The 25,223-nt window shown below is 48.9% G+C and overlaps 8 protein-coding genes across 8 annotated transcripts; 5 read left to right on the forward strand and 3 right to left on the reverse strand.

The window, feature by feature from the left end:
- Positions 1 to 295: 295 nt before the first annotated feature.
- Positions 296 to 988, forward strand: BDW43DRAFT_302021 (YdeI/OmpD-associated family protein; the record flags this gene model as incomplete). Its single annotated transcript, XM_032045173.1, has 1 exon — positions 296 to 988. One exon carries the CDS (start codon positions 296 to 298, stop codon positions 986 to 988), a length of 693 nt encoding a protein of 230 aa, XP_031897742.1.
- A 910-nt stretch (positions 989 to 1,898) lies between these two features.
- On the forward strand, positions 1,899 to 3,134 carry BDW43DRAFT_146729 (glycoside hydrolase family 75 protein). The gene is made up of 3 exons (XM_032038381.1): positions 1,899 to 2,373; positions 2,444 to 2,815; positions 2,869 to 3,134. The coding sequence occupies exons 1-3, from the start codon at positions 2,278 to 2,280 to the stop codon at positions 3,124 to 3,126; spliced, it is 726 nt and encodes a 241-aa protein (XP_031897743.1). The 5' UTR covers positions 1,899 to 2,277; the 3' UTR covers positions 3,127 to 3,134.
- A 208-nt stretch (positions 3,135 to 3,342) lies between these two features.
- On the reverse strand, positions 3,343 to 5,772 carry BDW43DRAFT_146743 (cytochrome P450). The gene is made up of 6 exons (XM_032038382.1): positions 5,023 to 5,772; positions 4,631 to 4,965; positions 4,449 to 4,570; positions 4,078 to 4,361; positions 3,909 to 4,010; positions 3,343 to 3,810 (listed from the first exon to the last, which is right to left on the reverse strand). Exons 1-6 carry the CDS (start codon positions 5,693 to 5,695, stop codon positions 3,584 to 3,586), a joined length of 1,743 nt encoding a protein of 580 aa, XP_031897744.1. The 5' UTR covers positions 5,696 to 5,772; the 3' UTR covers positions 3,343 to 3,583.
- A 209-nt stretch (positions 5,773 to 5,981) lies between these two features.
- BDW43DRAFT_283714 (uncharacterized protein) lies at positions 5,982 to 7,473 on the reverse strand (the record flags this gene model as incomplete). Its single annotated transcript, XM_032042769.1, has 2 exons — positions 7,310 to 7,473; positions 5,982 to 7,251 (listed from the first exon to the last, which is right to left on the reverse strand). Coding segments are annotated over exons 1-2 (947 nt in total), but the record flags the coding sequence as incomplete, so codon positions are not given.
- Positions 7,474 to 11,884: 4,411 nt separating this feature from the next.
- On the reverse strand, positions 11,885 to 12,629 carry BDW43DRAFT_313480 (uncharacterized protein; the record flags this gene model as incomplete). The annotated part of the gene is made up of 2 exons (XM_032047617.1): positions 11,885 to 12,467; positions 12,517 to 12,629. The coding sequence occupies 2 exons, from the start codon at positions 12,627 to 12,629 to the stop codon at positions 11,885 to 11,887; spliced, it is 696 nt and encodes a 231-aa protein (XP_031897746.1).
- An 837-nt stretch (positions 12,630 to 13,466) lies between these two features.
- BDW43DRAFT_313481 (cytochrome P450) lies at positions 13,467 to 15,275 on the forward strand (the record flags this gene model as incomplete). Its single annotated transcript, XM_032047618.1, has 6 exons — positions 13,467 to 13,692; positions 13,745 to 14,613; positions 14,672 to 14,697; positions 14,743 to 14,827; positions 14,882 to 15,045; positions 15,107 to 15,275. The coding sequence occupies 6 exons, from the start codon at positions 13,467 to 13,469 to the stop codon at positions 15,273 to 15,275; spliced, it is 1,539 nt and encodes a 512-aa protein (XP_031897747.1).
- A 1,821-nt stretch (positions 15,276 to 17,096) lies between these two features.
- Positions 17,097 to 18,842, forward strand: BDW43DRAFT_320957 (NAD(P)/FAD-dependent oxidoreductase; the record flags this gene model as incomplete). Its single annotated transcript, XM_032049214.1, has 6 exons — positions 17,097 to 17,221; positions 17,268 to 17,364; positions 17,417 to 17,456; positions 17,503 to 17,913; positions 17,967 to 18,506; positions 18,562 to 18,842. The coding sequence occupies 6 exons, from the start codon at positions 17,097 to 17,099 to the stop codon at positions 18,840 to 18,842; spliced, it is 1,494 nt and encodes a 497-aa protein (XP_031897748.1).
- A 587-nt stretch (positions 18,843 to 19,429) lies between these two features.
- On the forward strand, positions 19,430 to 25,111 carry BDW43DRAFT_313483 (uncharacterized protein; the record flags this gene model as incomplete). The annotated part of the gene is made up of 2 exons (XM_032047619.1): positions 19,430 to 19,789; positions 19,838 to 25,111. The coding sequence occupies 2 exons, from the start codon at positions 19,430 to 19,432 to the stop codon at positions 25,109 to 25,111; spliced, it is 5,634 nt and encodes a 1,877-aa protein (XP_031897749.1).
- Positions 25,112 to 25,223: the final 112 nt, after the last annotated feature.

Genomic DNA, 25,223 nt, shown 5'->3' on the forward strand with positions numbered 1-25,223 from the left:
ATTTCTTTTCATTCGGGAAATAAAAGGGTTAACCAGCCACACCACGGTTGCGCCACAGGAGACTCGGTCAGGATGAACAGATCAGCTGACCCAGAGGGCATGTCAGGTGATCGACCACGATGTCAACAATTGGCTTTATCGTCCATCCATGACTACTACAGACGCGACTACAGATAAACCCCGTCACTCAATGCACCTGCTCAAACAGCTCTCTGCAGTTACACGCATAGTTTGGCAGAAATACCCCCACAGGATAATTCACTCGACAGCCCAGAAGGGGTATACCGCGCTGGCAATGCCCCCCAAAGCCAAGCCAAAAGCAGAACCATCAGATCTCCCAATTCACCCCTTTAGGTCAGCCAAAGAGTTCGAGCACTTCCTTGAGCGGGAGCATTTGACTGCCCCGGGGATCTACTTGAAGCTAGCTAAGAAGAACTCGGGGATCGCGTCAGTCTCTCGCGATGAGGCCGTGGAGACAGCGTTGTGTTTCGGATGGATTGACGGTCGGGCGAACGCGTACGACGAGGACTGGTGGCTGGTACGATATACACCGCGACGTGCGAAGAGCATCTGGTCCAAGAAAAACGTCATGACTGTTGAATCGCTGGTGAAAGCGGGCCGCATGCGACCAGCCGGGTTAGCCGTCGTCGAAGCGGCAAAGGCCGATGGACGCTGGGGGCGGGCATACGATGGTCCGGCTAGTATCACCGTGCCGGATGATCTGGCAACCGCGCTGGCGAGCAAACCCCCAGCGGCCGCTTTCTTCGAAAGTTTGAACCGGTCGGATCGGTATTCCCTATTAGTTCAACTGCAGTGGGCGGCTCCACAGCGCCGTGAGAAACGTATTGAGACGCTCGTACGAATGCTCGCGGATGGTAAGACGCCGGGTACATCTCTGAAGGCAAAGTCGACTATATTATCTAAAAGTAAAACGGCGGAACGAACGTCGAAGAAAGGTAGTGTCAGAAAAGCAACGAAAAAGACATGACCTCCTGGGTGACGAGAGTAATGATGTCGATAGACACCATACTCTGCCTACTTTACTACACTAGTCTTACCATATTCCCTACAGTAATCTCTCTATGAGTCAGCAACTTTCTATCAAAGGATGTAGTACTACCAGCTCCTGATTAGCATCGTGAGATTCAGGTAGTAAGCAGTGGACGAGAGTGCCATTCCGGTTGACTGATGCTCCGTTTACGTACAATGACTTTTCTGCCATAATTCTTCACCAGCGAGCACTCCGTCCGATAATGTTCCCCGTGTCAAACCAAATACACCTACAACTCCGTGAGTCAGTCGTTCCATGTTTCTCGACTGCTGTGTCGGCAAAGCCGAAGAGATCGGCAAGCTGCCGCCAACCCTATCGGCGGCCAACCGAAGCATCGGCAGCAGCCGACGGACTGTCGTTGTCGATCTCACTCGATCCGTTGTTTTAGAATCGCGTATAGGAATACAACTCCCCAGAAGAAGAAGGGATATTCACAGATTCAAACTCTACTGCAGGCAACAGAGGTAGACTTACCCAGTGGAAAGGGGTATCATGCGCCTTGCCACAACAGGTATCGCAACAAAGGGATAATGCGTATAGGTTACCGTCTGGATCCCTTTAGTTCGAGGACGTCCGCAACTCGGCGAACGGAATTCCTAGAGGTATTACATTGCTGAATCCAGGATGAACGTGATAGCGATTTGTACCCCGTCATCTATCCCAGAGAAATCAGCGCTGAGATGAACTTGCCTCGGAGGTTGACGTCTCGCACTATCTAAGGTTACATCGTCCAGGGGCGATTGATCTGGGTCATTGATGTATTGAGACCGGGCTGGTTGCAGATCCGGGTTACCCGGGGTATCCGTTGTGCCTAAGCAGCTCCTAAGTTGTTCTAAGCGAACGAGGATTCTTCAAGGCTGTCTTCTGTTTTCGGTATACTAGACGTTATGCAGCCCGTGCGAGCCCTGGGCTATAGGTTGAGGGCCGTAGGTGGGTGACATAGACGCATTGTCAGCCATGACCACGGAAGAACTACTACTTCAGGACTGAGAGGTACTTTCTACCCCTGAAAATAAGGTTACATTCTCCGAAAATATGTCGATCAGTTTGGGGGCAACGCTTTTGCACTAAATGCGACGTCTATCAGGCCAGAGGTAGCGTATGATTGAGAGGGATTCCACCGAGATATAAAAGATCGCGACTGTCCGTCAGAAACTGGGAAACCAACAAGCATCATTCTAAAATTATAGGTGTATACTCTTTTATACCCTGCTCACAGTTACATAATGCGTCTGTCTGAGATACTTGCTGTTGCTCTGGTCACTGGTGCCACCGCATATGACCTTCCTGACAACTTGAAGCAGATCTACGAGAAGCACAAGGTACGCACCCGTTCTTCTCTTGTCATCCCATCTTGCAAATATTCTGACCTAATACTCGTCATTGTCTTAGGGAAAATGCTCTGATGTGCTGCAGAAGGGTTTTACTAATGGTGACCATAGCGATGGCAACTCCTTTGAGTACTGCAACGACATCTCAGGGGCTATTTTCATGCATTCATCTCGGAACGGTGGGCAGTATACCAACATGGATGTCGACTGCGACGGAGCCAACAACTCTGCTGGCAAATGCTCCAATGACCCGTCCGGCCGGGGCGAAACCGCTTTCAAGGATGACGTGAAGGACTTCGGAATTTCCGACCTGGACGCCAACCTCCACCCCTACGTCGTGTTCGGGAATGAGGGCGACTCCCCGAAGTTCAATCCCCAGAAACACGGAATGGAGCCTTTGAGTGTCATGGCTATTGTGTGTAACGGCAAGCTGGTATGTGCATTCCTCTGCGTCCGATACGGTCCTGGCTAACGGGGCATCATTAGCACTACGGTATCTGGGGTGATACCAACGGTGGTACTTCCACGGGTGAGGCCTCCCTCTCCCTAGCTGAGCTCTGCTTTCCCGAGGAGCATCCCGATGGTGATCATGGCCACGACGGCAACGACGTTCTCTACATTGGATTCAAGGGCAAGGACGCCGTGCCTGGCAAGAAGGCCAACTGGAAGGCTAAGAAGACCGAGGACTTCGAGGACAGCATTAAGTCGATTGGTGACAAGCTTGTTGCCGGCCTCAAAGCTTAGACTGCCATTCCAGTATCTAATCAGCCTGGGCCGAAGTCCCATTTGTGTAGGTGTCTAGCACAAAGTGGTGTGTACAGATGTAAAGATAGCAAGGTTGATAATACGTCAAGTGACTACACCTGGTTTACCTTGGTCCATTTGTTTTTTCCAGAACAGAAGGAACCATTATAGCTTTGACACAACCGCCAGATTCTCAAGATATTTTCTGTTTGTAACAAATGGCCGGAGCTAGAAGAGACTTGTTCATCTCTGAGCCTCTTGGCGTAGCGTATTACAAAGTACATAGAATTAATCTCCCCTGCCTTTTTCCGCTTTAATTCACCAAATCAGCGCCACGTAGAGGGAGTAGTAGGCTTGGTGCCTTTCAATCGCATCATACACAATATGACGAACAAACGAGTTCTACACGAAGTATGACAATCTCTGCCCAAATGCCTCCAAGCTACATGCGGCCAGATCAACTACTTGGTTGGTCTGTGACATTGTACGGCCTACCATCTTCCCTCCTTTGGAACAACAGCTTCAGTGGCGCTGTGACCAGCGTAAATGTATCGACCTTTCCATCCGTAAAGGCAGACGCAGTTTGATTGGGTGCGAATGAGACATCATACCTCGTGAGGATCTCAGCAACCACGCGACGGAGCTCCATCAGGGCAAGCTGCTTTCCAACACACGCATACGTGCCTAGTTTCCAACGTGATTAGCAACTGAAATCCTATACGTTTGATCTATCTGTGTGCAGGATGCGACCGAGAAGGGGTAGGCCAATGCTAGGAACGTACCACCGTTGAAAGGAATGAATACGGATGGATCTTTGACTAGTTCAGGTTGAGTAGTCCATCTTTCAGGGATAAAATCCTCTGGGTGGCCGAAGACACGTTCATCTGGTAACTGTTAACTCCGTGCGATAGGTAGTCCCGTCCAAGAGAATAGATAACATGTTTTTCCTACCTCTAAAGAGCGTGTGTAGCGGGATGCACACCATGACGTCTCCTGGGATATACGTGTTGCCGATAGTCATGCCTTCTGGGGGAGTCATGCGCTGCGTGCCTGATGGTACAGCAGGATGCAGCCGGAGGGTCTCATTTATCACTGCATCGAGTAACCTCACACCCTGGAGTTTCTCATAGGCAAGGTCAGGCAAGGCATCGAGCTCCGCCTGGAGGGCTCGATACAACTTGCGGTCCGCAGCCAGATGAAACATGACATTGGTCAGGGTTGCAGCGGTAGTGTCACTGTTTGAATTGAATCAGTATGTTCTGGGCACCTACAACACCAAGGGGGAGTTGACAGTCTACAGAGTGTCCAAGTGTTCACTGTACCTGCCAGCAACAATAATTAGGTAGGCGTCGCCGTGAAGGTCAAGAGTATCTTGCTTAGTCTTGCGGCCCCGCTTATACGCGTCCAGAAGCCAGGAAAACACATCGAGACGGTCCGGACATTCCTGTAGTTCGTTACCCCATAAGCTGGCCTTCCGTCGGTGATGGAGAAAGGACTAGCTGACCTGAATTCTCTCCTTCACTCGTCCTTCCACCCAATTCCAAAATTTCAGGTAATCGGCATTGAGCACAGGAATTCTTTTGAAGAATGGGAACAGCCAGGTTAGATGACTGAAAAGGCCAATACCTTTCATGTCAGTATGTAATTGCTTCAAAATATAAGCATCCTTTCCATCTATCAACATGTTGAAGGACTTTCCAAACGATAAATCGCCCATCACGTCAAAGCTATAATAGTTAAACCACCGGGAGACATCTATTGGGCTCTCCAGACGCTGCTCAATGGCATGAATAAGTTGGTTCGTGTAGTGGGTAACGCGCGGCTCGTAGTTACGCAGGGCTAGCATTATCAGAACTGGATTTCCATATCCTACCCAAATTGACGTGGACTTCATACCTCGCGAGCTAAAACCTTGGTCCCAGACCTTTCTCCGCCGCGCATGCTCCACCTTGTCCCGGACCATTTGGACAGAGACTCGTGGTTCCAGCACGGTATACCATGGGCCTTTCGAAACCTTCGCCTGAGAACTGTAGATTGCATTGACTGCGTTGGGATCGGCAATGGACAACTCCGTGGGCCCTAGCAATCCAGGCCATTCGATCAGTTCACATTGCCAAGACACGACAGAAGCCATTGAGGGAGAAAGCCACATCTCACCTAAGCGCACATAATCCCCGTACAGCTTATGGAGCCTCTGGGTCTCCTCGTAAAGATGAAACCTTCGAGCGGATAACGCAGAAACGTAAAAGTTTGACAATCTTGCAAGGACTGGCCCCGGAAATCCTCCCAGTCGGTGTAGAAAGGCTCTGTACAAGAGCATGCTCCCGTAGATACCCAGAATATGATATCCTACTACCTGGGGGGCCCAGTGGCGTGGCAAGCCCAGTTCAAGACCAGACGCTCTCTCCGTTTGCTCTACAACCATGGCACCAAGTAGTAGAATGATGTATGAGATCACCAGCGTCGGCCCCTTAAGGTCCCATTCTCCGTGGCGATACAGAAATACATGCGCGGTCACGCCGCTAAAGCCGGCGAGAGCGATGATCGAATTCGAAGAACTGATCGCCATAGTCTACGACAGAATAAACGCGTCGCGAGGAGAGGTGATAAGTTACGTTTCGGTTACTTTCATGCGCACCTCTTGATCTTATGATGTTTTATCCTATTTTTGTCCAACAGAGGTCAGAGCGAGACGTGCATAACCGAGGTTCAGGCATCCGTATTGATTGGATGAGCTCGCGGTAAATGGGCGGGGTCACAAATGAGGCTGCATGTGTGATAACACGGTCTTCATACTGGAACAGTGAAATCTCCTGTTATATATGGCTTGCTGTGGAGTTTACTATCATATGGAAAGAACTTCATATCATTTTCCTACCCCAACCGAACCAAAGGTGTATGTACGAGTGGCACTTTGTAGTAAATCGTAGGTCCATCATACATCGCTCCGGTATAGATGTTGACTACGGCCGTGACTCCTACTTGAAGATGATTCCCTCCCGGTATGTAAGTCGTACCTCTGTGAGTCCCCGATGTATGTAGGCTCTCAATGTCATGGCAGATCTGGAAAGAATGTACGTGTGTGATGAGGCGCTGAACCTCCAGATAATATTCGCTTTTGCGCCAGATCCACAGGACATATCCTGGGCATGAGCTGAGTGAGCCATGTAGAATATCCTGCAATCATTTACTTATGTGTCTCCGTCGTCTTTGGAGTAATAGTCCACATGGGCAATAGATCCACTGGAATACCTCGTTTGCCCATATTCATATCCTGATAAACCCTTAGGACACCATCTCCCTCATGGATAAGTGCGCAAATGGGTGGTCCCCGTTTCACGAGCTCCATAATCATCTGAAGCACCCGGATAAGCCTTCGTATCTTGTCCTCATTATTCTTCTCCCACAATCTCAGCTTCCCTTCTCTCTCCGCATTCATTTGTCTCGCCGGTAAAAAAGCCCCATCCTCGGTATATTGCCCCATGCACAATATTGGCGTCTGGGAAAACCACATCTGCGATAGATTCTTTGAAACGTCTAGAGCCTTTCGGGCTGGTCCCGTTTTGATCTCCACAATCCGGGATGGTCCAACCAACCTGCCTGCTTTTACCACCGTGAGGCCGGACGGCGTTTTCATACTGCTCGATTCGGGCATATTGCAAGGCTTTGCAGGCATACACGCATCAACTTCGAAACGAAGCATAATTCTCACGCCTCCCAGGGTATAACGGACCACCCGATTATGGGTGATACTCCCTCGGACGTGACGGGGGGTCCATGTGGACGCCTTCTCGTACTCCCGACCATATCCCTCGAAGTTCTGGACAAAGTTGACTTTACTGTTCGCGTAGGTAGTGAAGAGAACGGTCGAGGCGACGACCTCGATATTGATGCGGAACGGTTTCTTGTTTCCGCTCACCAAGGCCAACAGTAGCCGCAGATTCCGCCGGTCACTGATCAGGTCAATATCGTTCAGGTTCATTGTGGGCTTGGTGACTGCAATGGCCCGGAATAAAGGCTCGAGTGAGCATTTGGGGAAGACGAGAGTATTTGGGTCCTGGATGTATTTTCCAGAATCGGGTTTTACTTTGCAAGCAGGAGCCAGCTTCCAGATCGATGGGGTGCCTCAGTTTTAGGTGTGAGCCTAGAGATCTAAAGGAACATAGACCTGGGAGAAATGTACCTGGTACGATCATACTCCTCTCCCGCTTAGGGAGGAGATTATAAGATGTCAAGGTGGAATAATCCTTCTTAGCGGTGGAGATGGTAGGATCATCCAGCTGTATAAATTCCACCGGTATCTCTCCCAGGGAAGATCCCAATCCTTTGCGGAGTGGTGCTTTTGGCATCTCGACTCAAGATATGATAAGGAGAGATAGTCACCAAATATCTATTTCTTCCCCGCAAGGGAGGCAGTCACGTGGCCACGGTGACATGAGAATCGGTCGGGATCAAGATGTATATATTTCTTCTAACGGCAACCACTCTGTTATCAACGCTGGGAGAAATTTATGCATCACTGTTATTATTATTACTATACCCTAACTACGAGTAAATGAATAGGAATTACACAGATTGTGCCGTGCCGATAGCTACCTTGACGCAACGGTGCAGAGGGATCGTCTTCCCTGTACGGGAGATACAGGAGGTACATATGAATGGACTGTGAATATCAGAGGAAAACGAGTTATAAAAACCATCTGATAATTATCTACTTAACTTCTACTCAAGACTGAAACTGGACTTGTATTCCCAGTGAATGTGGTATTATCTAGGCAGGAGACAGGATACCTCTGAGCTTGAACACTCTCTGAGATTATGTGTTATCCAATAGCTTAAAAATATAATTAGAATTGGCGTCCCGCGGCGAGAGAGGATATAATCAGTTAAGCAGTGAATAGTGCGAGACTGGTATAGAGATATCAGGTGTTTAGTTACAAGTCCCCCATTAAGGCTCGGACGGGTAGCCTTGATTGAATATGCTGACTGTCTGCTCTGCCAGGGATGTGTGATCTAGCAACAAACCTCGGCGAATTCATTAAGACATAGTCACAGATATTCGAGAGGCCTATAAAGCCAAGGATATAAGTTTGGTTAGTGAGAGACTGTTATGGCACTCTGCAGGATATCTAGAAATACCACAGCAGCCTTCACAAGACACGGTCGGCCAGTGGAGAGAGATCAATACTGGTAATATAAAGCAGGAAACATCTCCCTGTAAAGTGTGGCATATAATGGCAGCGACTGACAAGTCATGCAGGTTTAACAAGACTGTCTATATAGCTTTAAAGGACAGACGCGTGTGTCGGTGTGTAAAGCGATAGAAGTCAGTTACCTCTCTCACATAGAGAACCCGAGGTCAGTCAGCCAAAGTAGTATTGTCCTAGTAGAGAATGAGAGAAGAATCTCTACTATCTCGCTCGCACTGATAATCTGAGGCTGAGGAAGCCAAAGTGATATTGTTCTAGCTGGATGCCGGTGATATATGCTTAAGAAGCAAACCTGGAGACACCTGGAGTGAGAGATTTTGGGCGGGGCCTCAATATCTGGAGATCACTCATCGAAAGTTAAGTGACTGAAAACCAGGGCAGTGGCCTGAACAAGCGGGCCTGTCGAAGCTGCTTTACACCAGTTGCAATGACTTGTTAGCAGCCTTGGCTGAGTAGTTATGTCTCTTGGCCCAACGACAACTCCCTGCCCTGCCGCTCAAGATGGGACAACAGGTGATTTACCCGAGTCCATCAGCTAAGATCCTGGGGGTGATTTTAGATCAAAAACTCTTGTTTAAAGGACATATCGGAAGGGCCACAAAGAGAGGTATTAAGGCAGCCCAAGCACTGGCTAGACTAAATGGGCTGGCCACTAAAACTGCACGCTAGCTGTATAGCTTACTAGTGATGCCAAAAATCATGTATGCTGTATCAGTCTGGGCATTAATCAACAAGAATGCAGAAATTTCATATGGGATTATAAAACCGTTTGAAGTTATCTAAAGAGCTGCTGTAAAAACCATTACAGGAGCCTTCCGCTTAGTAGTAATCTATATTGCTGAAGCTGAAGCTGGTATTGATCTACTAGAAATCCAGCTTAGAAAACAGATAATCAAGCATTGGATTAACGGCCATATTCTTCCAAGAAACTATCTATTCTGGCAGTGCAAGAAGATAGCAGCGCAATAGAATAGTAGACACAAATTACTATTCACTATATTAATCAAGATCTGTCCAATTAATCCGGAGATTATACATGTAACCCAGCCATTTTTAATTAGCTCTTATAGATCAGGATGGGACAACATCATTATCTTAATAGAGGAAACAGAATTAGACAGCACACAGGAAATCCAGTATCCCCAACTTGAAATCCATGCGCATGCGTCAGGGCATTATGGGCGGCTTGGTATTGGTGTAATAGCTATAGTAAATAATCAAGTGGTCAGAACTAACTCCAAGACTATTGGCCATTACCAGTATGTTAATATATACTTTGCTTAACTCAGAGCACTCCTGGAGGCGCTAGAGATAATTAAACAGATTTTGGAATCTTTACCTGTCCTGAAAAGAATACTAGACATAACTATATATACTAATAGTTAAACTGTATTAATATCTATTTATATACTGCACCATCAAAGTAGGCAAGCCCTAATTATCAGAATTGATAAGCTGCTTCAGAAACTATATAAAATAAGGATTTAGCTTTAGCTTTAATAGCTTTCTACAGACAGTGACAAGAAGAGTACACAATTAATAAAAGAGGCAGCAGTATACATAACCAGAGAAAACTGGCTATTCTGTCTACCTAACTAGACAGTTACTTATTTAAGATTCTCTACCTAGTGAAGGAATCGCAAATCCCTCCAGCATGCACGGACCCAGAAATTCAAAAGGATAGCTGAAGAAAATTATACTAAGAAGATTAACTCTCCACTACCAGGAAATCATGTTCTATGACTATATAATTAACTTACAAGATACTAAACAGCAGTACTGGCACAGCTCTAGACAGGCCATATTTTATTGAATATATTCCTGCACTGAGTCAGTAAAATCAACAACAAGTCATATAAATGTATGCAGGGACCAGAGGCTATTAAATATTTTCTCTTCCACTGCTACTGATAGGAAGGTATGCGTAAGGAAATAAAATGACTGATAAATTAAAAATACAGAAATCTATCCCAGACTCTGGACAGCAAACCAAACCAGGGATAGTAGACTCGCAACAAGAGAACAGAATAATAGATAGGCTCCAAACATAGACATAGTCAATGCTATACTTCAATTTATTAAGAAAACTGGAAGGCTTTACAAAAATGACTGAATCACCACCAGAGGAAAATGTTGGAACATACGGTCGTCCTGCGCCGTATGCCCTATTGGTTCGATCTCGCTTAGTCATCATTTAGTAAGCTAGTTATTTAGATAGTTTTGCCGTCCCGGCCACCCAATAAGACAAGCATACACTCGCTTCCACAGAGAATGAAGGTCACGTGTATATAGCTGATTATGTCAGGATAGGCTAGCTTAGAAGGCCACATGCAGCCTAAGGCCGTGCACAGCCGGAGGAATAATAATAATAATAATGACTTAGACCTTAAGACAATCAATCGCACACACGTGAGCTACACCAGCTCTATCATAATATGTAGGATTAAACGGAGTATGAATAAAAAGAACTATATATTGGAGGATCCCAAAAATGAAGTAGGAAGAGAAAGGAAACAAAGAAAGAGACAGACTATTCTACATTTACAGAGAAGCTGTTGGCTGGGGATTCCGGCTGGCGGTCCTGATTGGACCGGCCAGTAGGATGATCCGGCCGACAAGTGTTTAGGAGTTAGTGGTAGGATAGCTGTGGATAGAGGGAATAAGGGTCATCATTGGAATGAAATGATCATGGCATAGCGCCTTAATAGAAGCTAAAGCTACTGATGTAGCAAACCTCTTGGCCAGACAGCTGAGACTACCACGACCGCCGACCTTATCTCATGGCCCTCAGATTAAAGTGCGGCCTGGCACGTATAAGTTACGTTGATCCCTATCTCTTGGTCAGCGAAGCTTGTAACTTTTGCTCGTCGGAAACACTTGAGGGGAATCATTACCGTTCCATTAACGGTCGTCGTCATTGCAGGCAGTGATTTGTCCACACCTGAGTTAGCAAGAAGCCCCTCCTGCGGCGATCCTACACTAACAGTAAAAGAAGCTGCAGCTAGCATGCTCCACTTACTGGATCGGGCCTCGGCTGAGGATGGAGGACCCAGGCTCGGTCCCATTCTAGTGGGTGGCGAACCTGCGAATGCAACGTCGGGAGGCTGGGACATTGGATGAGTACCCCTGTGATGTATAACCTCTACTAAGAAGATTGGCAGGTGGTGAGCGCCATAAGCATGATTATTGGTGATATCGGCCCAACCAGAGCAAAGAGAAGGGAGAAGGGTCAGGGAGATAGAGGAAAAGTAGTAAATTGAAGAAGAATTTCATTCATGAATTATCTCATAAGGTATGGTTGGTGAGACCCCGCATGTTATCTATGGCTCGAGGTGGTCAAGGAGATAGAATACTACTCGCAGGAGCTGCATCATGTGTGGGTTGGTCTCCGCCGAAGGTAGGTAATGGCTGAAATCATCAAGGCTATACAGGTGGTATGATATTTTCCAAATTCTCGTAATCACTGAAGGCGTCCACGGCTATAACCCACCAAATTCAAGCCTTCCTGACGATACTTAGGCTTTACGCGAGATCTAGGACGGACCACTCTACCGCATCATATCGTGCGCCAAAAACCCAAGTGTCTGTAAGTGCGCACCATGGGACATCATACTAATGCAATTTGATATTCGGATATGGTGCCGCAGCTCCTCCTTCATGGCAAGAAGCTCCTTTTGAATGCGTTGAATTTCCTCCTCTAGTGCCTTACGCCGTCGCTCTTCTTCGCGCCGCTCTGCTTCCAACAATTCGATCAGGTCCACCTGCTTCTGCCGTGACCTGCCCGCGGCTAGCCTATTCCGTTCCTTATACTTTTCATGGTACTTTTTCCGTAATTGCGTTACCTCGATGCTCTTTTCGAATGCTGCCTTGGTCGGAATCTGCTGTGCATTAGGGGTTCTCACTGGGGGTAGTTGCTCTGTCGGTTCGACCATGAGTGATGCTGCATCTGACGAGGCCTTGGATACGTTATACGCCTCCGCTGACAGGACGGTTGGGTCTGCCGTAAAGTCGACATGGTTGGCAACAGTCTGCGAGCCGAGAATGCGCTCGAGCTGCTCGAACTGTGCGGTGCCGGTCTCACCGAGTATGTCAAGGTCGCTGGACACTGTAGTACCAGGAAATGACTCCGTCCTAACCGTAATTAGCAGTAATATACAGCAACTGACAGCTCTCAGCATACCCTGATAATAGACCCTTGGGGGTAGAAACCGGCCCTGGTGTCGAAGGGGATTCCAATTGCGATAAGAAGCTCGCCCAGTCCAGCGACTCTGGTGACAAAAGAGTGTCATCCATTGCAATGAAGGCAAATAGGAAGAAATGAAACGGAATAAAAAAAAAGTAGCAGTACTACAGCTTTGAAACGCAGTTCTCGGTCTTGGTGAGTCTCCAATCCTTTACTATATCAATACTTTGGGGGCAAACCGTCCCCACTGCTTAATTGGGAATGTACTACCCGCAGACACAATCTATATGCGAGACATCCTACCAGTCCACTAGGTCGTGTAGTATGCAGCTATCTTCAGGGAGCTGAAATCTGAGCTTCCTGGATTTGAAAAGACTTGCCAGCATCCTGACGTGCCGCATTAGCGCATGCAGCATGCGTAAATTGTCCAGGGTCTGGCTTGATTAAAAAGTGTTAGGCCAAGACGTGGCCCATGCTTGACCCGCAAAATAACTAATAACTTATGATCGGGGAATGTGCTGCCCATGTGATCTAGTAGTAGACGGTGATTTCATTCGAACGCAATCATAGGATACAGATAATTGAACCGTGCATGAAGGAGTGCACTAGAATTATGCTCCGAGGCTGGATATGCGAGGTTGAAAATCGGTTATGAGAATCCAATAGAGTATCCAACAATCTTGTGACTGACACCACTGGTATAAATTTAGCGATTGAATCAATCACCGCTGACCAGTAGTATCAGATTCTTGACGGCCTGCCTGCATTGCGCTAATCGTGCATGTTCAGCTCTCCCTCAACGCGTCAGCGGGAGATTTTACACGTCATTCATGGTGCTCCTCCTGTCTCAGTAGTAAACACAGCTCGCCCGGCACCTAGATAAGGAGACCTTGGAGAGCTGCCACAGTGCTGAGTGGCGGCGTCTGTGCTTCAATATCTTCGTAGTTATGACCTTGGATCATTTTGTCTTCCCGGGCGATGCCATCTGGCTGGCACTGGCCACGGGGGTCCTCTACCTCGTTACTGTGGCGATCTATGAGCTCTTCTTCTCTCCCTTGGCGCATATCCCTGGCCCCAAATTGGCCGCTTGCACTCGACTGTACGAGTTTTACTACGATGTAGTCAGACATGGGCGGTACACGTTTAAAATTGCAGAGCTGCATGATAAATACGGTCCGCCTGGCGAGTCCTTTCCTTGCATAGTGAACAACACTGATAGAGGTAGGACCCATTATTCGGATCAGTCCACGCGAGGTCCACATCCGGGACCCCGAGTACTACGAAACGCTCTACGCCCTCAACGCCCCTCGCAACAAAGACCCATGGTTCACGACGCACTTCGACGTCGCTGAGTCGGCCTTCGCAACGCTCGACTATCGGCTTCACCGGCCGCGCCGGGCGGAGCTCGCGCCGTACTTCGCAAAGGCTCGAGTTACGCGCTTGCAATCACTGATTCAAAAGAACCTTGACAAATTAGCCGATCAGCTCAATGCCTACGTGCGCTCTGGGGAGGTCCTCAAAGTGGACATTGCGTATAACTGCTTCACCGCGGACGTAATCACCGAGTACACGAGCTATCGCTCCCTCGGCTATCTGGATACATCCGACATGGTGCCCATTTGGAGCGAGACCGTTCGCAATCTGGTGGAGATCGGGATGATCTCGCGCCATCTTCCCGGTTTCTTCCCTCTGCTGGCACGAACAGGGACGAGATTCATTAAACTGGTGTGTCCGAAACTGTTGCCTGTGATGGCATTTCGGATGAAATGTGCCCAGGAGGTCAGCGTTATGTGGAATCAACCTGAGCAGGCAGCCAAGGCGGCGAGCGACAAACAGTCGAGCGAGCCAGTGTTATTCCAGGATCTGGTCCGTCGCGCTTCAATGACGCCGGATATCACCGAAGCTCGAGTACTACATGAGTATATCACTATTGTAGCCGCTGGGACCGAGACCACCGCACATACCATGACGGTGTGTACATTCTATATTCTCAATAACGAAGCGATTCTGCGAAAGCTGCGCACTGAATTGGAGCAAAGGTTCCCTGGAGATGAGGTGATGGATTTAGCAACCCTTGAACAGCTGCCTTACTTAGTATGTCTCTTCCCCCATAAATCTGTTGTTCGGCAACGCTCGTCACTGACATTTCCAGACTGGGGTCATCTACGAAGGACTACGGTAAGTCACTTGCAATGGCTTCCACAACCGAACTGACGCAATTAGACTCTCCTACGGTCTATCCCATCGCCTCCAGAGGATCAGCCCGATCGATCCTTTGCAGTACAAGGACATAGTCATTCCGCCAAATGTAGGCACTTCTATCTGCCCCTGGAAGGGAACCGTGTGAAGCTGATCCACCCAGACCCCAGTCGGAATGTCCTGCGCCCTAATGCATCATGATGAGACCATTTTCCCACAGTCACACGAGTTCCTGCCGGAGCGATGGTCCAGTCCGGACGAGCGGAAGAGACTGAACAAGTATCTCGTTTCGTTCAGCAAGGGGTCCCGGCAGTGTATCGGGATGAAGTGAGTCTCTCCCCATATGTTTATTTCGTTTGACTACTCTCGACTGATTCAGCTCGTCTAGTCTGGCTTTTGCGGAGCTGTATCTCGCCGTGGCGACTCTCTTCCGGAAATTCGACATGGAATTGCGGGACACCACGGTCGATGATGTCAAATTGCATAGCGACATGATGCTCCCGCACCCGAAGCCAGATAGTCAGGGGGTTCGGGTGGTTCTGAAAGCGAGAATGTGAATCTCAGATTTTGTAGATCCGATTCAACATCTAGAAAGGCAGCCGTTGGAGCCCCCAGTGATGGTTCCCAACAGTCACCAGGACTAGAGTTAAGGCCTGTACATCTATATACAATGATGATAAAATAAATTGCATACCTGCTTGGTTTCGATTCCGGGTAGAATACTAGCAGCAATAGATATTACTATTTCCGACCGTTCTCTTTTCTTTTCCTTTGCGTTCAGTTCTTTTTTTCCCTTCTTTCCTTCATTCCTTCATTCCTTTTTTTTGCTTCCCTTTTTCAGCTCCTTGACAGGGATGCTGATCCCTCTCTCTGCACTACTTTTCGGCGCGGATACGGCGGACTATATGTGGGCTATAACCGCATACCCATGTCTATTAATACGATTTAGATTATTTCGAATTTAACCAATATTCCTTGATATAGAGACAGTCTAGATATAGTGTAGAGATACTATTCTATCATGATTTGTGTCAACGGTATCTACTATTCAGGGTAGAAGACCTGTCAACTAGGAAAGCATATGTAGGCCAAAGGAGATAGAACGATCAATGCTAGGCAATAGATACTATTCAGATAGGAGACTAATTCTTGACCTCCTACTACCAGTAACGATTCGCTAATTTATAGCTGAAGGCTCTACGCCTAAACGATCAAGGATCCCCATCGACAGCCTAACCATAGGGTAGTCCGATTATTCCTCATCGGCGGCCATTCAGGGGCCGACTTGTCTATGCTCATGGGTCAGGGTATATTGTACGATCCTCAGGCCGAATCGCTATTCGATCTGCAATAGTTCAAAAACAGAGAAGAATTACAAATTGCAGTATATACTGCCACTTCTCTTCGGAATCTGTTGTGCATGGATTTACCATTTCTAGCATTAAGGTCTAGATACTAAATTAATTTAGTTTATCTATTGGTAATAATTACCTGATTCTGGCGTGCAGGAAACTAACGTATCCAAGGGCCGGACATATATTTCTAAACTAGACTGGTTATTAGTCCAAAAGCTCTGCTATATGCGTGGGTACTATAGTCAGGGGTGTTTCATTTTGTCCGCTTCTTACATACCTCTCAGAATTCATTTGAAGAGCTTAACTAGTTTATTTTTCACATATTATATTGCGGCATAGAGACATACGGAATAATCATCCGCCCTCATTTTTGAGTTATCCGGATCTAGTGTAGAAAAAATATCATTTCCTGGCTTGTTCCCAAATCACCACACTTGGGCCTGGGCATGCATGTGCAGGTACTTTTGTTGTCCTGCTTATAGAGAATTATGGCTCTAATCCCAAGCAAGTACCTGTTAGGCAAAGTCTAATTAGTACGCCCTAGTTGTATTCCCGCTGGTTTCGTGGGTTCTGGATCCGTAGCATTCTGTAGATCTTAATACTCCTCTTATTAACCAGGGTTGTTCCAAGTTCTTGGCCGGTCATCCCCGAGAATGACTGGATGGACTAGACTAGACCTACCAGTGAGGAATTCACCTGCATAAACGTAGGCTGTAGTGGCTATGAGGGCGAGGGGCACGCAGTAGACCGTCGGAATTTAATTGACGATAGTGGAGCGGAACCTCGTGATATCATCGAGCCCTGATTTCTCCAAACGACAATTAGGAGGCGGGCTGAGACTTCCAGGCACCCTACACGTCAGTCAGTGAATCTACACGTAATTTATTGATACTTCTCTGGACGGTGGAGGCGGCCACTCGAAGCCTTCGGCACATGCGTAGTACTTATCTCTACGATGGACATCCACCATTTCGCGTACGATACACAATCTACGCCAAGAAAGCAGCTCGAACAGAATAAAAGATGGGGATCCCACAGAAAGCAACCGTATTGGTTATCGGCGGTGGACCAGGGGGCTCTTATGCTGCCTCGGCACTTGCACGAGAAGGCATCGACACGGTCTTGTTGGAGGCGGATACGTTTCCTCGGTGAGTGCAAGAGTCCTATCCAAGACAGGTTGCTGATGCGACATAGATATCACATTGGAGAGAGTCTTGTCGCTTCTATCCGACCCCTTCTCAAATTTATTGACCTGGATGACACATTTGTGAACTACGGATTTGTTCGCAAGGTTCGTGACTCATGGACAATCTTGCGAATGAACATCAAACTGACAAACGTAGAATGGCGCAGCCTTCAAGTTAAACAACCAGAAAGAAGCTTGTGAGATGCTCCCTTTCTTTGTAGGATGGAAACTAATACCCCCTAGACACGGACTTTATCCTGGAGCCCGGCGCAAACACTTTCGCATGGAACGTGGTGCGCTCTGAATGCGATGAATTGATGTTCAAGCACGCCGCGATCTCCGGAGCGAAGACCTTCGATGGTGTCAAAGTTACAGCCGTCGAGTTTCTCCCTGGCACTGACGCAAACAGTGGAAACCCAGGTAAACCGGTGTCGGCCAGTTGGAAGGCGAAGGATGGCCTTACGGGCTCGATTGACTTTGATTACCTGGTCGATGCAAGTGGACGTGCCGGTATCACCAGTACCAAGTACCTCAAGAACCGCACGTTCAATACCTACTTGAAAAATGTCGCGAGCTGGGGCTATTGGCGTGATGCCACGCCATATGGTGTAGGAACACCCGTAGAAGGACAACCGTACTTCGAAGCGTTGCAAGGTATGTATACCTTTCACGCCATAGCGATCTACATATTCATGTTACCCAACTAGATGGTAGTGGTTGGGTCTGGTTTATCCCTCTCCACAATGGCACTACCTCCGTGGGCGTCGTCATGAACCAGGAAATGGCGACAAAGAAGAAAAAGCTTTCCAATGTGACGTCCAGCCGTGCCTTCTACCTCGAGTCTGTGCAAGGGGCGCGCGGCATCTCCCGGTTGCTGGAGCCGGCCACCCTAGGGGGGGAAATCAAGAACGCCTCGGACTGGTCCTACAATGCGTCTTCGTACGGTAGCCCGCATCTGCGTATTGTCGGCGACGCCGGGGCATTTATTGATCCGTACTTCTCTTCGGGGGTGCATCTCGCTCTATCCGGGGGATTGTCCGCAGCCGTCTCTATCGCAGCGTCCCTGCGAGGCGACTGCGAGGAGAGCACTGCATGGAAGTGGCATTCTCAAGGTGTTGCGAACCGATATGGGCGATTCTTGCTAGTCGTGCTTGGTGCAACTAAGCAGATCCGTGCCAGAGATAGTCCTGTTCTTAACAAGGAGGGCGAGGATGGTTTCGACGATGCCTTTACGATCATCAGACCTGGTAGGTTTATACATTCTCCTTCCCCATGACGTGCGACTGATTAAGCCGTCTGAAGTTATTCAAGGTACTGCGGACGTCCAGGGAAAGATCCCCCAGCAGGAAGTGTACGATGCCGTCACGTTCAGCACGAATGTTGTTCAGCCTACCAACGGGAAGAGAGATCCATCCTGGGTTGAGAAGGCTCCCGACGCTCTCACTCGTGAGCAGCAGGAGATTGGAAAAGTCATGAATAATCTTGCTAGGGCCTACAAGGCGACAGACGTGCACGAGGGATTGAAAGCTAGGCTTCAGCGAGGCAATCTAGGGCTTGACAAAGCTGAGAAGACCGAGGCGTAGCCTATAGAATATTTTGCCAAATCTTCAGTAGGAGGGAGGTAGTATCAATGGATGTTTCTTTATTACATTGTATGCACATTAGACATCTTCTAACGAAGTTAAGATAAATCAAGATAGCAACATTTCAGCTAACTAATGTCTTGCTATAGTTGCCTAGCTACTCAAATATCTCAAGAAACAAGTGCTATGATCTCGCATAATAGATACTCGGTTTTCGTATGTATATTTAACATCACCTGGAAAACACTCGATCACCATGGCAGTGTAGAGGCACGAGGGATCGAAAACAGCTTGCGGCCAGCATAAATCAGATATCGCAAATGATAAAAGCTAATGGACCATTTTTTCTTTAGGAAGGGCTGTCCAGATGCAAGGCAGAATAGTGGAGAACCCCAAATGAACCTCGGGAGGCGCATTCGTAATGACGTGTAAAGATGTGTAGAAGGCTAGGGTCCTCGTCCCCACATTTACTGAATCCGAGGACCAACCCGATTGTAGCAAGGTGAAGGTATACAAGGCGCAACACTGGCCCATGATGTTAATCCAAATGCACTTGCACGAATATACCGTTCCCGTGAAAATCCATAATGGTGGCCAGGCCAGATTATCGATTCCCGTGCCTCACAGACGGAGTCCCTGTCGAAGACGATGCATTGAAATGGGTTTCTATAGACTTTGAGAAGCATGCCGTGTCAATTGCCCGGGAGGAAGAGGCAAGGACACGGCTTCTAAGTATTGCATGGAGTATTCTTCTATTCGTGTACGATGAGAACGAATCCGTCAGTTTCGGTCTCCTGCATTCTGATCGGGAATCTTGGATCAGGACTGAAATCAACCATGAGGTAGGATGGCAGGACCTGCAATTGCGGAATGAGGGAGCCGTCGATTTTGAAAAAATTAACACAGGCGTCTGCATTTGCGACGGGAAGGAAATGCAGATACCAGAGGTATGGAGGTCCCTTAACATGGCCATATCATGTCACTAACTATACTAGGGAGTTCAACTTGCAGCCTTGGTTGATTGGTCACATTCCTCGCTTTCATTGGTATATCGTCCATGTCTACTCAGTGACGGACAAGCCACCAATGTGGCCAGCACGTTTGATACTATCTTACAGGCTGTCCAGGGCCCAAATACCCCTATCGGCCGGATTGACGTGCTCAGCGAGCGGAATGTAGCGCATCTCTACAAGTTCAACGTCGTCCTTCGAGCACAGCAGGAAGACTGTCTACATGCCATCCTTAAGACTCAGGCGCGCGAGAACGGTGACCGAGTTGCTGTTGACGCCTGGGATGGCAGACTTACCTATCGAGAACTAGATATGTACTCGACGTCCCTCGCCACACATCTTGCATCCATGGGCGTATCGAGGACGTTTGTCCCACTTTGTGCGGAAAAGTCTGCCTGGGCAGTTGTCGCTATACTGGCTATCCTAAAGGCTGGGGCTGCGTGTTCCCCGTTGGAACCATCACATCCACGCGATCGGCTGTTGTCGATGGTAGAAGCTTGTGGCGCGAGAGTAGTCATAGCCACGGAGAAGTATGCATATCTCTTCCAGCGGGATGGTGTGGCCGTGGTTATTGCATCTTCTCAAGTGATCAATCTCCCGTTTCCGCAAGAGGCACCGTCTGGCCTCAGCGCGGTACCTCGAAGCGCAGCATTTCTAATGTGGACGTCTGGGAGTACCGGCAATCCTAAAGGGGTGGTTCTGGAGCATGCTGGTCTCTATATGAGTATCACAGCATACGCAACTGCGAGCCACTTCACTGCACAGACGCGGACATTTCAATTCACATCGTTCACCTTCACTGTCAGCTTATGTGACATCTTCGGAACGATGAGCGCTGGGGGCTGCCTGTGCATGCCATCAGACTTGCAACGCTTAGACGACCTCGCCGGTGCGTTGCGAGACTTCCGAGCTTCCTTCTGTTGGCTGACCTCAACATCCCTCGCGGGTTTGGAACCGGACGATGTACCGGACCTAAAAAGTGTCACCGTGGGCGGGGAAAGCCTTCCACGAGAGAGAGTATCCAAATGGGCGCGTGGATGCCAGTTGAATGTATCCTACGGCACAACTGAAACCTGCGGCTGGTGTCTAATCAATCCGGCTCTAACTCCAACGAGTGACTCACGGATCCTGGGAAAGCCAATTATCCCAGCAGCATGGATCAGTCATCCAGATAGCCCTGACAGACTCGTTCCTGTGGGTGCCGTGGGCGAGCTGTTGATCGAGGGCCCTTTCCTAGCGAAAGGCTATCTCCACGATGGCGAGCGCACCGCCGCGCAATTTATCCGGAATCCTAAATGGATGGCGCGATTCCGCCCTGGGGAAGAAACGAGATTGTATCGGACGAATGACCTCGTGCGCCATAACTCTGATGGATCAATCAGTTTCGTGGGGAGGAAGCAAGCGCATGCGAAGATTAGAGGAAATCGGATCAATCTCAACGATGTTGAGCATCATGTACGCCGGGCGTGTGGCATATCAGAGGCCGTTGTTGATGTTATCCACACGGTAGATCATGTAGACCTGTTGACTGCCTTTCTGCTGTCTTCTCCAGAACGGCAGCCGTTAGATGGCTCCATCATCCAACGTGCTGATGAAAGCTTCCGACGGGTTGTTGGCAACGCTTTATCAGCGCTGGAGAATTCACTGCCGAGTTACATGATTCCCAGTGCATTTGTGCCAATATCGCGAATCCCTCTGACACGCACAAACAAGACAGATCGACGGTTGCTGCGCGAACAAGCCGAGTCGATGAGTAGAGCTGAATTGGTTCAGCTCAGCACGACTGGTGAGACATTGGCCAAGTCCCCCTTGTCAAAGAAGGAACATATTATGTGCAGTTTGTGGTCTGATTTGACAGGCGTACCGGTCGACAGCATTGGCGCGAATGAGAATTTCTTCCACGTTGGAGGGGATTCCGTGCTGGCTATTCAGTTGGTGCCGATTGCTAGGCAGCATGGACTTTTCCTGACTGTTATGGATGTCTTTCAGCATCCGACTCTGAGAGAGCTGGTCGCTTATATAAGTGAGCAGGCAGAGGAGGAACCAAATTCTCTTTTGGTGACGAACTTTTCTATGGAAGATCTCAAACCGGAGGCTGCCAGACTGTGTGGCGTTGACGTCGACGATATCGAAGATATGTACCCCTGTACATCATTGCAAGAGGGCTTAATGGCTCTTTCGGCACAAAGGGCAGGGGCTTATGTTCTCCAGCTGACATACGATATCCCTCCGGCTGTCGAATTGGATCGCTTTCTTAAGGCCTGGCAGACAGTCGTCACGGCGCTCCCAATTCTACGGACGCGTATCGTGCAGCTGGGAAGACACGGGTTCAGTCAGGTTGTTGTGAAGGAGTCATTGGACTGGAACACTGTCAACAGCGAAGCCGAGTACCGACAGTCGAATATGATGAATCCAATGGGTCTGGGATCTCGATTGGCACGGTTCACCCTGCTCCAGACGGACTCCCGACCAACTTGTCTTCTACTTACAGCCCATCACTCAATTTTTGACCGTTGGTCTACCTCTCTCCTTCTCAAGATGGTTGATCAGGCTTACCGGGGACAGACCGTGGAAACACAGAGCTTTAAGAGCTTCGTATCCTATATCTACTCCCGTCCCGTTGAAGAGCACGACGGATTTTGGAAAGACCGACTCTCTGATGTTAACCACACTGAATTCCCCAAGCCCCCTCAAGAGTCATATCGACCGAACCCAAGTCGGTCAACTCGTAAATCTATCACCTTGAGCCCATCGCGAAGTAACTTTACCGCTACCACCAAGCTGCGGCTCTCCTGGGCGCTCCTCCTAGCCCAACACACCGCCAACCCGGACGTCGTGTTTGGCGCTGTCTCCACAGGCCGCAGCGCACCTGTTGAGGGCATCGAGAGCTTGGTCGGTCCGACACTCGCGACGGTGCCTTTCCGCGTCCGCGTTGATCCCGATAGTTCTGTCGAAGACGCACTGCAGGCGCTGCAGGAAGATGCGGCTTCGACTCTCCCACACGAGCAGCGTGGTGTCCAGAATATTGCCCGGCTAGGTCCAGACGCGAAAAGGGCCTGCAAATTTGAAAATCTCCTTATTGTGCATGCTCCAAACGGAAACAGCAAAATGACCTTGATGGCCGAAATGAAAGATGAACAGTTGCCGGAGCTGTTCAGTTACGGGCTAACTCTGTCCTGCGAGGTCTTGGGCCCAGGCCTGGTTGATATCCAGGCGTTCTTTGATCCGATAATGATCCATTGTGACTACGTGGAAACTCTTCTGGCACAGTTAGCGCAAGTCGTTCAGCAGGTCAATGAGGCTCCATGCTGTAAGCTGAAGGATATAAATTTTCTGAGTCAACGAGACAAAGCTTTTTTGCTAGCATGGCAGACCGTCCACAAACCAACGGACGCATGTGTCCATGAGATTATTCAGAAGGAATGCTCTGGGCACCCAGAGGCAGAGGCAGTCTGTTCATGGGATGGATCATTGAGCTATGCCGCACTCGATAAACTTTCATCGGATCTAGCAGCGAGGCTCCATTTGCACGGAGTCAAGCCAGGTGTCTTTGTGCCGCTTCTATTCGAAAAGTCCAAGTGGACGGTTGTTGCCCTGTTGGCGGTCATGAAAGCCGGTGGTGCATTCGTGCTATTGGACTCGACCTTCCCAGAAGCTCGGTTACAGTCAATCTGCGGCCAGATCGGTGCGTATACTCTACTTTCATCGCAAAGGCACAGCAGCCTTGCGAAGCTATTAGCTCCAGAAACCATTATTGTCAATGCAGATCTGGATTTCATCCCGTCGGCTGGCCAACTGCCTGTCGTGCATCCCGACGACCCATTATATGCCATATTCACATCTGGTTCAACGGGCACCCCCAAAGGTGTGCTTATTGATCATGCGTCATACAGTGCTGGAGCACGAGCGCACACAATCCCCGCGTCCATTACCTCGTCGGCCAGAGTCCTGCAGTTCTCCTCCTATGCCTTCGATGCCAGCATCATCGAGCACCTCACTACCCTGATGGCTGGTGGCTGCGTCTGCATCATCTCCGACTTGGAGCGTACATCCTCCTTGGCAGATGCTGTGGCAGAGCGTAAAGCAAATTGGACATGGCTCACGCCCAGCGTAGTGCGATCCCTCGAGCCCAGCGACTTTCCCACTCTCAAAAATATCTGTCTAATGGGTGAACCGATCTCTAGGACCGAGATTGAGAAGTGGAGTCACTATGTCCATTTGATGCAGGCGTACGGGCCGGCAGAATGTTCTGTTCTAGCTACGTTACAGACTACTCTGACTGTGGCGTCAGACCAGCGGAATATCGGCCTCCCGATGGGAGTTAATGCCTGGATTGTGGATCGGGATGATCATACGAAGCTCACTCCTGTTGGCGCGATTGGCGAGCTCGTCCTTGAAGGGCCGATCGTCGGACGGGGATATCTTGGAAATACAGAGCAAACAAAAGCAGCGTTCATTGATCCGCCAGCGTGGATGAAAGAATACGAAGGAGACGCCGCCCACCCTGGAAGGGTATACAAAACAGGAGATATAGTTCAGTACGCGCCACAGATGGATGGGTCACTGCGGTATATATCTCGCAAAGACACACAGGTGAAGATCCGCGGTCAGAGACTGGAGCTCGCTGAAGTTGAATCCCACGCCCGTAGTGCCATTACCTGGCCATGGGATATCGTTATTGAAGTTGTTAGCCGGGGAGAGCACTCAGCATTGGCCCTGTTCTTTACGGAACAAGAGCTCTATCAAGGAAACTGTACTATGCTATCTATTACCTCCGATCAGCAGGTACAGCTTAGACACGTCCGACAAATCATGGAAGCGCGGCTTCCGCCCTTCATGGTACCAACGGTTTGGATCCCTCTCACGAGGATCCCTCTCTCAGCATCCAAGAAGACAGACAGAGCACAACTGCGAAGGCTTGTAGAACACCTTTCCCCCGATCAATACAAGACCTACATTCTCGTCGGCACCTTAGGGTCACAGAAGCAGGATGTGCCGAAGGGCAGTGTGCACCATGGTAGCAACTTCAGCGAGAATGAGAAGGCTCTTCAATCCTTAATTCACTACGTGCTCGAAGGAGTAAAAGATCTCCGACAGACGAGGCAGTTTGCGCGGGATGAGCTGTTCACAGATATGGGAGGCGACTCATTACAAGCACTTACTTTGGCGTCACTGGCGAAAAAGGATGGGTTTTCTTTCAATGCAGGAGATGTGCTTACTTACACTTTGGGTGAACTGGCTATTATGCGGAATGATTGACAACCTAGATAGAAGACTGTATTTTGCGGTCCTTATGAAGTTGACAGTGACATCGTGGTGAAGCTATTGGGACAATTCATAGCACTGGCTCCTGAGTAACATCCATCACCAA

Source organism: Aspergillus alliaceus (genome assembly GCF_009176365.1).
Source record: "Aspergillus alliaceus strain CBS 536.65 unplaced genomic scaffold BDW43scaffold_38, whole genome shotgun sequence".
In the NCBI taxonomy this organism is placed as follows: domain Eukaryota; kingdom Fungi; phylum Ascomycota; class Eurotiomycetes; order Eurotiales; family Aspergillaceae; genus Aspergillus; species Aspergillus alliaceus.